Genomic DNA, 11,042 nt, shown 5'->3' with positions numbered 1-11,042 from the left:
TTCATCACTGGAGAATTTTAATTTATATGGTTAAAGTGTTCAAATGGAGTGGACTTAAGATAGAGTGCGCAGGTGAAAAGTAAGGAGGGACTGCCAATGTATTTGGCCTTTTAAAAACTTTGTGAATTTCGGTTATTTTAAAATAGGAACCTAAAAACGGCTACTTTTGCACTTTCTCGTTCTAAACATATCATAACAATTTCAGAGCTTGTTGCATTCTTAAACCCGACATGAAATTTATACTATAAAATATGTTGCTATAGAAAGTGCCTTTTTTAGAACAGGAGTTCATGTAAAATAACCACGCAGCCCCAAACTCCATTGTTTTCCAAAAAGAAAACAAAAAAGACACATGCTACCTCCATTTTAAGATCCTTACACATATAGTATAGTTTGAGAAGGAAAAGGTTAAAAGGACCAATAAAATATCGAGATGGTCACTCAAAGACCCTAATATCAAACCTTGGGATATAGAAAGCGCTAAGAAGAACCAAGAATGATAACAAACTCCCAAGAGGGGATCAGCTGACCAAGTTTCGATTTAAGCAGCTCAAGGGTATACAAATACACATGTAACGATATATGAAAAGTATACAACAAAAGATTTTAACACTAGAAAACGTCATTGAAGAGTAACTTGTTCTGTCTGGGCTCCAGCGGCATCACCAGCACCTCCATGATTAGGGATCCAAAAGGTAAGAACTGATGATGCAGCAACAAACATTACTCTTCTTGGCGCCCATTTCAAGCAGGACGGGACGCCTATGTGGCTATCCCAGCTAGAAACCTATCAAAACAGGCAACCTTTTATCCCTTAGGAAGATAAAAGAATCCACTAACTGTACTGATGAGTAATGTAAAAATCTTATTTACACCCCGTGTTTTTAGTTTACCATCGTTAAGAAATAAATTGAGGTGATATTAAACATTGATCAACTATGGTCAGTGATAAAGGTGCATATGAAAGATACATGTCCTGTGTTAATCGGTCTGGTGTAGACACAGACAGTAGGTAAGTTTTCCCATGAGTAATAAGGGACACAAGAAGGCAGGCCACTCAAACAGATGTATCAATGATACAGAATCAAATAAGTAACAGTGCGGGCCAGCCACTTTACAGCCTTGTAATTGAAAAATATCCAGTGTCATGGAATTTATGTTCATCCGTGGAATTTAAAACTCCATGAGAGTGGTATTTTTCAATTACAGGGCAGAAAAGTAGCTATATGTCAATTTTATCCCACAAATAACAGCTGTTACAGGCCTAACACACACACACAGATGAGGGGGAGAGGGGGGGGGTTACCTTATTTAGTGTGTTGATGTTCCACGCATGCAAGTTTCCGTCTCCTGAACCTTCAACATGAACACAAAGCATCTTAGTTCTAGTATCAAAAATAAGATCATAGAGTAGAATACCTCAAGCTTGCATTTGACAGTGTGCAATTGTTATTACGAAAAGGATGAAAAATAAGAAACAAGCTTCGACAGCAGAATCAAAAGAACAATTCTCATCAAAGCGGAGGCACAGATAAAAAGATATTAAAGTGCATACAATGCAGATACATGACAATTTCCGTGAAACTCTTTCATTTCATTGAAGTGAATTCTTATTCTTACAAAGCAAATAACATTTCCTATTGATTTATCCCCTAGACTGGACCTATTATGATTCTGAATTACCCGTCGCTACGCTGTTCCCAAAGAGATCACCAATACCCAAAGATTGTTTGCACCAGAATGCCTAATGCCAAAATTTCTTTTCCCTCAATGTTTTCTCAAACAATGTCTGCAGACTGCAATACGTACTAGCCTCCGTGCAAGAATGTTCTTTTTTGATTTAACTTTTTTTCTGAAAGGGACCCGAAAGAGTGAAATACTGATGACCGTCAAGTTATTGTGCTTATACATGGCTACTGGTTCACAACTTAATGACAAGAATCCTACTGGTCAAGCTCTAAGATTATAGGTATACTCTTTCTCTCTTACTCTTGTCTATTTTTTATTTGAGCAGTAATGATCCTTAATCACTGAAAGGTAGCAACTGAAAACAAGTTCATCAAGATCAAGATGATTAACATTTGTGTAGTGCGTCCAAATGAAACCTATGCACAACTTGCAACTAACATGAGTTTGTTTCCCAAGGTCAGGCTGAAAGATTCCAGCAACATAGGACCAAAAAGGTATAAAGATTGGGCAGGCATTCTGGAAGTATTTAATGCTACTGTGATATTCCTAGAGTGCATTAGATTTTTTGACGACAGTTATGTCCCGGACAGCTTGCACGCACTCAACTAATTCATCTGGCAGCCTGCTACAGTCCACAAGCATAAACGCCAGGTAAACCTACACACTGAGGCTGGAGCAAAGTGGGTTTATAATGATCGTTGTAGCAAGGTTTAGAACATGAGAAATCCAATTTGTTACTCCTACACCTCAACCACTCTGTCACTCCCTTGCGGACAGTGCATCTATTTCTTATCACAAAAGTTGTTGAAAAACATAACAAACTTCCTTTGTGCACATAACATCGCTCTCGATAAGTCTTGAAATTATTATGTTAGATACTTATAACGCACAATATTGACATATTATCTCAATAATAAAAGGCAATATCACACAAAATTGGTATATTATCACAAAATGGCACTTTCATTTCCGAAAACTTTGGAAACCAAGAGAAAAAAGGTCTCGGAAATTTTAGCTTCGACTACACTCTGGTGTTAAAAATTTCAACAATTTCAATCAACATCCCATCAACTACACAGACTCCCAGACAAATCAGGGCTTAACAGTTTACTTGAACATATAAATTGTCTCCCACAAATTAATAATATGTTTTCAAATAAATAAAAGCTTTTCCAGCTGCGTTACAAGGAAAGCACCGATATACAGCTTACTATCTTATCGAAAATCTCCAAGTAATACAGACAGCTAAATTTTTTTATCACGTTCACTTTCAAATAAGCATTTGATTTGCTTGAGATCAAGACCTCGGCATGCTCAGGGTAAACTTACGGTATCCTATCACCAACCCACTAAGTCTAATATCTAAGTCCCAACAATAATATAGGAGAATTCTTCTACAGCCAATAATAAGCTCAAAGAATTTAATCTAATACCTGAAACAACATATTGGCCATCTGGTGTAAAGGTTGCCTCCATTGCTGTCGGAGAGGGATCCAGATTAAACCCACACCGCTGCGCCAGTAAAATGGTTGAGTCTTTTAGTGTTGGATAAGTTCGTAAAACATCATGGAAAATACAAGGAACAAAAAAAGAGAATCTAGAGCAGACAGAGGAAAGAATTCTGATGGAAAAGTAACCTTCTCTCCTCCATAGGCGTCAAGGACATAGATGCTGTTACTAGTAGTTGTTAAGAGCATTGATTTTCCATCATTGCTGAATTTTATGTCACAAACCTCAGCTGTGTCCCCACCAACTAGGAAGGTATCAAAGGGTCCCTACATATCATAAGATATGACCAAATTCATTATCTGTAATCTTAAGCGAGCTGAACTTTAGAGGCACAAACCTTGTCGTACGACCTTGAATCAAACAATTTGACGGCACCCCCTTCCATTGCCACTGCAAAGACAAGGCCTTGTTGGTCATAAGCAACTGCAGGCCTACCTCTTAGACGCAAAATCCCCTGAAAACTACAAGAGTGAGCGTATATCACAAACATGTGTTTCATGCGGTAGAAGTTTGACTAGCTAGTAGTACCAACTGCTGGTCTTTTCTACACTAATGAACTAATATTTGTGAGAGCTCACAAATGCTAATACATATCAGCAGATTAGCACCCACCCTGCTTGAGAGTAAGTAGGACTAAAGCATAGATTATATATGTTTGCTAGGACACATACATACAAAATATCTTCTGTGTGCTTTATTATAACAAGTGAATAGATAGTATCTTCATATCAGTCATGCATGCAAGCAAATGGGTGTAATCTGAGGCTATTTCTGCCACAATGTCAAACCATTGAAAGGTTCACGGTGAACTTGGGAGTACGCGTCTATTAGTGGTAGGCTATCGAAATGTTATGTTATAATCGCTGGAGAATTAACATCCGAGATCATTAATTAACATATAAGTTCAAGCTTGAAGAGTATTGAGGAATAAGAACTGATTCAGAGACGGTTCAACGATATTGGTGGTCTAAAGCCAAATCTTAATTTTTTTCCTTTTTGTTTTGTAAAGATTGTGTTTAGACCATCTTGTACTTATCTTGCCAAGGCACTGGGCTACCTGCTAGCTTCTACCATCGAGATAACTCTACTCACCGAAGCTTCGACAACATTAACATCCATGGTTAAGATAATTTTTTATAAGTTCTCATCATCTAATTATCTCACTTTGCTAAGTACATGTTAAAATATAATCATACATTCAGAGTAGTTCAAGTCTAATGAATTTAAAAAGTGGCTTGATCCACTCTTTATAACAAATATCAACTCTAAAAGATACTACTACAAGAGACTTCATTTTTATTTTTTTAATTGTCAATAACGTCATCAAATTGTTCTTTTTTACATATTGCATATTTATTATAAAATTCAAGTATTTATCGAAATAACCTCTTATCACATTCCCAAAAAAAACATAAATCTAGTATCTTTTTAATAATGATAATAATTTTACAATATATGTAACTGATTTTGTGACTTGCACAATTGGTTTTCAATAAATACACTTCTTTCAGTTCGATGACTACCTAGCCTGAGTAATCTAAAATAACATTCGGATAAAATGCAGTTATGCACTAATGTCTGTTCCTAAAGAACAAATTATCCTTCATTAAAAATCTCGTTCTTGTATGAAGACATGACACCAAATAATACTTTTAAGTTGTGCCTAACATGATATAACAGTTTTAGGAGACGGCTGCAGAGATCATAAATGGGAATCACAGTTACAACTTACAACTGCCAAGTGCAGCCAGAGAAAATAAACCTTAAAAGATAAATGTTTGTGGTTCTCAGTTCTAGAAATAATTGTTCTAATTCTTCAACTAGTCGGGAAGTTCATTTAATTAGTTTCAGTTTTTCTTTGTTTTGTTCATTGGATTGGAATAGTACCGAACATTGCTAAATCCCATCACTCAGTACAATGTACATTTGGCCTCACTAGATAAGGGAGGGCATTTCACAATGAATGTGTGCCAAATAACACCTTTTCTCCTATGTTACTAACCCAATTGGACTTCCTTAAAGGGTGTCGCCTAATAGTCAATGAATCTGGAACGGACCATGGGTGACCAGAGTTCAAGTCGCAAAAGAGGCAAAGAAAACATTAGGTAATTTCTTTCCATCTATCTAAGCCTTGACGGGCAGAGTTACCCGGTACCTACGCAGACAAAAAGTAACAGGTACCCAGCGGATTAGTCAAGGTACCTAGCACATTAGTCACACCACCATTATTCCCATAAAAAAGGATTCACTTCCTCAAAGTATTATAGGCTAACTAAAGTCACTAAGATAGTCTAATATTTCTTTGATAATTGAAGACCAAGCTTATTTAGTAAAAAATGTGATACCAACCTGGCAGGCATTTACACGAAGATCCCAGATTCTGACACTATGGTCAAGAGAACCAGACATGAAGCTGTCATTAACTGGAGACATACACAGTGACACAACCCTGCATCCAAGTCGGAATTAAGATATGAAGATAATAAATATGTCAAAATCAAGGGGTAGGAAGGGAGACAACAGGAAAAATATACTGTCAACTGATGAGTGTTACTGTACATAAAATAAACCTAAAATGTCACCCCATTAAAAGTCCATTATGTTTTGCCTGTTTTATAGGGCATCTTGTCCTCACCCTTTATTTATTTCTCTTCTACATTATAACATTTTTTATTTCTATTGTGAGAGAAAATGTATAAATCTCCATAACATCTTATTCAAGCCAAAATAAATTGTTTGAGCAAACGCGTAAAGATAAATCAGTAAATCAAGCATGTTAGGCACATTTTCAACCATTCCAGATGTTTTTACACAGTAAGAATTTATAAAACTTGTTTGCGACAAAGCCGTAGTTGTTGTTGTAAGCATTTATAAAACAACCAGGGCAGTCCATTGTCAGTCCCCAACTTTTCTACCGAAAATGCACAATTTTTTAATCATTCCAGAGATAAATACCAAGGAAAAAGCACCCTACCTCTCTTTATGTCCCTTAAAGTAACGAAGGCATCGATTATCATACATGGATAGGTACCGCAAAGATTCTGGCAGCAGACAGGAAGCAAAAATGTAAGAATATCCTTTCATGTAATGCAAAATCAAAAGTTGATCCAAAGAGAATCACCTCCATGCAAATCCAAGTTGTGTATTGAAGAGCATATAACAGAGTGAGGGTGGTGGGTAAAGCATATTCGATCAGCTCCATGCTTCTTATGATATGTAGTCTTCAGCAACCTGAAGGGCAAAAAGAACTTACAGGAACTATATATTCTGGTCTAGTAAGATAGCTCATAGAGACATTAGCTGCATTATGCAAAAGCTAAAACTTGCTGAAGGACCAAACAGAATCACGATTTGAATCAGTTCGAGGCCTAAGTTGTATAAATATTCATTCAACATTTCAAAATGGAGAAATAAGCACAAGGTAATAGAATATGCTCCCCAAAAATATGTTCCCCAACCTAATATGTTTTGTCAAGTGCGGAACTAGTACGAACACTAGATTCTATCGTTGACAGACTTTCATATGAATGATAGATAATGAAGATAAATTTTTTTTTGAAGATAATTAGAAATGAATTTGAATAACTAATTTATCCACATTCCCTTAATACATAATCAACAGTCAAAATAAATCAGCCACAACCACAGCCCAGAGGAGGACACCAATAGATAGCCCAAAATTTGAGGCACACTAAAGCTTCTTAACATAGCTCAAACAATCATGTTAAAGTTGCTTTTCATGCTCAAGAGCCCTAAAGACAGGAGTCCCTTAACTTTCTGAAATAGTCTCCTATAGGCCTTAACTACCACGGTCAAGTCCTTGCACTCTTCTTTTGATATAATGGCCACTTTTGGAAGTGAACGTCTCAGTTTCCCGCACCAATCAACCAGTGGGGCAATTCTAGGATGACCGAAAATTTTCAGCCCTTTTTTTGTCTCTAAACCTCAGCCTTTTCTATGGAATGGCTGCTGCAGCCTAATGCAATCTTCCTGTGAACCTAAGTCTTTCCAATGCACTTCTACTGAAGTTCTTCACATTTTTTAATCCCGCGTAAATGAAGAGAATAAGTATGAGTTGGTGTGATAAGTCACTTTCCAGAAGAAGAGGATCTCCTTATGTAACATCTTATACTGCTTGAAGGATTGCTAAGTTTAAGAATTTTTGATAAACAATTGCTAAGTTTAAGAATGCATGTGGCTTTTTGAAAATACATAACCACAAACAAAGACAACTATATGAACTCTAAACTCTTGATGCCAGATGAAGGTCGCGCAATCTGTCCATATGCCCGTTAGATATTGCAAAGATTCATTAACTTCAAAATTTTAGTCCAAAACTACACAAAATTTAATACTTAAGAACGTGAAGACTGAAGTCATTGGCCAGAATTTGCAAGCAGGAACAATATGGTGTTGACAGAACCTGATAAGTCCACAAAATGGGCAATGCTCTGATGGAGAAGCAACAGGTCTTTAAATAAAGGAGACAAAGACACACTAAGGTTTTGTACCCTGATTATGCTCTGAACAAGAACGACCATATATTCAAGAATCGTTGCTATGATTTTTCCTATTCTAGTCTTGTTCTATAAACCCAAATCCAATTTCAGACGACACTATAAATACCATACTGATGAATAATTCATGATGTTTAATCCACTAATTTGGCATGATTCATAACCTGACGCAGCACTGTAAGTGGATGATACAAAAGAAAATTACAGGAAGACCTTTTCTTGCAAGCTTGTTTCAAGGACTTACTTCCCATTGGCAATGTCAAAAAGTCGAATTGAGTCATCCTCACTTGCAGTTATCAGCAAATCTTCTTTCCGATGAAAATCAAGTGAGTTTATCTGCCCGCCCTAAAAGAAAGAGATATGTCAAGGTAAAAGCAAAGTTGCCAGAGATCTAAAAACTAAAAATTAATAGATTGAAACAACAATTTGTCAAACTATATAGATCACTACTGATTCGATTTAAGAACCTTTTGTAAACAAGTATTAACATTATCTATAAGCACATCTCGTACATTGCAGAATTTCAAGTAAAGCTACAAGCCAGTATAAGGGCCAGAAAAAGAAAGGTCATGAAAGATTGAAAGTGTGATGTTGCATAAAGAGCATGAATGTGTAGGGTGAAAAGTATGGATCTGTCCCTTGGCTTGCTTATAGTTATTCTTTGTTAACCTCCTCTATCCTAATCAGGATAAAGGGTTTGTTGACCCAGGTGCGGATCCAGGATTTGACCTTTGTAGGTTATGAATTCTATGATAGCGACATCAAGTGCTAGTAACTCGGTTGTGAATTTAATATTTGTACATATTTAGTGAATTTCTTAACACATATATAGAGTTTGGGCCAAAGCTAATGAGTTCAGCTAAAATCATATCTTAAAGCCTGCATCCGCCCCTGCTTTGACTGCATATTAAAAGTATTAAGCATCATGGATATAGTTATTTTCTATTTATACTGCAGCTAAATAAATGCATCCAGGAGAGGGAGCTGGTAGACACATGAACAAGGTAACCAATTTCCAATATTCTCATCCTTGCTTTAGCTGCTAGTGTTAATGCATCTTTTCCTCTCTTTCTTAAATCCTTTCTACTAAGTCATTTTTCAGAGTTCATGAAAATGCTAGAACTACTTTAACCATCAGGGACGTTTAGGCTGTTAGATTCTCAGCGAAATAGGTTATGCCAAAGTCTAAACGAGAGTGAGCATTATTATAATTTGATATATTTGTTATCATAAAAAATTCAACTTTTCTGCAAAAGAGAAAATTCCTTAATAGGTACAAAAACAAACGGCAAATTGATATTGCTTTGAGCCTTTGAGGACATACTTAAATCTTTACGAATTCAATATTATATGATGTATGATACTTCTTTTATCAAGTATGAGAAAATTGACTAAAATGCATCCAGAGGATGCCAAAGTTACATCAGCTGAATCTCCTGTATAATGCGTATTGTCAAAGGCGAAAAGCGCTAAAAAGCGCTCCAGGTATATTGGGGCTTTAGCGCAACTAAGTGTGGACTTTAGTTTTTAAAAAAAAGGTGCAATGACAAACAAAAATAAAATTATATATGTAACTCAACAAAAAAGAAACAACTCATTTATAATGTTTCCCTCAGCAACTAATACACTTATTTGCAGATTATATTTGTTGTTTAGTACCCTCGATTCAGGACAGAACTCATGGGCGATGACGCGCACGCCTTAGTGCCTTGCCTACGCTTAAGTGCAGCTTAGGCAACGCGAAGCGCCCTAACTGAATTTTTCAGAGCTTCAAAGCTTAAGCGCGCTTTAAAGAAGCCTTTGACAACACTGGTATAATGAACCTGTGATTATTAGTAGAAGTTGAAGGAGCTAATAAAATCCATGAATTTATCTAGACTATTCACATTTTCAAGTTTATACCAACAAAAGGGACTCATTAGACATCTAGCCTTGAGTTTGTATAGGGGATAAAAATTGTAGGATGCGATATAACAATCAGTCATTAGACACCACTAGATTTACAATATATTGAAAATAGTGCCCTGATCATGATCTTTCTATCAACTCAAACTCGAAGTCCACTATGTAAAGTTGTCAAAGTTGTTAAACGCGAAATTCTTTAGATCATATATCCATCTCAAGCCGAAGTGTTCTACTTCAATAAAAATCAGTTCTTTGATACTAGTTCCCAAGGGGATCGCCATGTAGTTGAGGGATGGGAGTAACAACCTAGAAATCCCAGGATCGAATCTCCCACTATAATATTAGCCATGAACTCATCTGCTGCAGCCCTAGTAGCAGTACACTTACTAAAGGGGTTCAACTGAATTCCCTTTGCCGAAAAATTATATAGTGTATATTGGTGAAAATTCTTTTTGTGTATTTATAAATCAGTGATTCCTCCTCTAGATATAAGAGAGCATCTTTTTAGACCCCTTGATGAAATTCCTGCTTGTTGGTTGGACAGTTGCCTGGTAGATTACTCAAGGTGCAAACAAGATAGCCCATAATCCGCGATATTCACCAAAAAATAAAAGCCAGTTTGTTGATTTTTCAACATTAAAATTCTATATTTGCCAGTGTGTTTGCTACTTGCTCTTTCCTGATTCAGCCCTTCTACTTCTGTTTAACATTGTTCCGGTATTATTAGGTAAAAGGAAATTGAATATCCTTCCCCCAAAGTCGAGTAAGTTCACATGCTACCACGCCAGAGAAGTGTGTTAAAAATTCACAAGTGTCAGGTCTTTGATTTTAAAAAATAGGCCGTTATTTTGTAACAGAATGCTTGTCAATCGTTCAGTAAAACTCTCAGGGCAATAGTAAAGAACACGAATAGAGCTGAATATACAGAACACACACCAGCTAGCTTGGATTAATTGATTAACTTAATTCTCGGGCGATTAAACCGTAAGAGTTCACCAGAAATCACAACGTTAGAATTCAAGGGCAGTTCCATATTGAAAATTCGATGGGATTACTCACAAAATCTGAGAAGACTGATGCTACGGTCATGCTACGAACAATGTCATCGTTGAGCTCCGATAGTGCCGTCATCTTCTTATATGAGAAACTTTAATCAGAGCGAGAGAAAGAAATTTCTCAGAAAAATTATTGTAATAGTTTTATGCTGATAGGGTTAATATAGTCGAGCACTTCAATTTTTTGTTTTTGTTTTTCAATATACGCTGCAGTCAACAGTCATCTGGTTGTTTGACTAGTTTCTAGAAGTAAAAGTGTATGTATATTAATTTCCTCTGACAAATAACATAACACTAATACTCTTGTTTTTTTGTGAAAATTATAGAAAATTAATACTCTTGTTATAAAATAAATACAGTAAAGTAA

General features: G+C 36.2%; 1 protein-coding gene across 1 annotated transcript; it reads right to left on the bottom strand.

Moving 5' to 3' along the window:
* Positions 1 to 497: 497 nt before the first annotated feature.
* Positions 498 to 10,839, bottom strand: LOC107818263 (protein ANTHESIS POMOTING FACTOR 1). The gene is made up of 10 exons (XM_016644250.2): positions 10,680 to 10,839; positions 7,960 to 8,060; positions 6,320 to 6,429; positions 6,173 to 6,239; positions 5,548 to 5,647; positions 3,536 to 3,652; positions 3,327 to 3,464; positions 3,123 to 3,201; positions 1,307 to 1,356; positions 498 to 787 (listed from the first exon to the last, which is right to left on the bottom strand). The coding sequence occupies exons 1-10, from the start codon at positions 10,749 to 10,751 to the stop codon at positions 623 to 625; spliced, it is 999 nt and encodes a 332-aa protein (XP_016499736.1). The 5' UTR covers positions 10,752 to 10,839; the 3' UTR covers positions 498 to 622.
* Between the last annotated feature and the right edge of the window lie 203 nt (positions 10,840 to 11,042).

The sequence above is a fragment of the Nicotiana tabacum genome, chromosome 14 (assembly GCF_000715075.1).
Source record: "Nicotiana tabacum cultivar K326 chromosome 14, ASM71507v2, whole genome shotgun sequence".
NCBI classification, from domain to species: domain Eukaryota; kingdom Viridiplantae; phylum Streptophyta; class Magnoliopsida; order Solanales; family Solanaceae; genus Nicotiana; species Nicotiana tabacum.
Note: the sequence above shows the minus strand (reverse complement) of the source record. Positions and strands in the feature narration are given on the sequence as shown.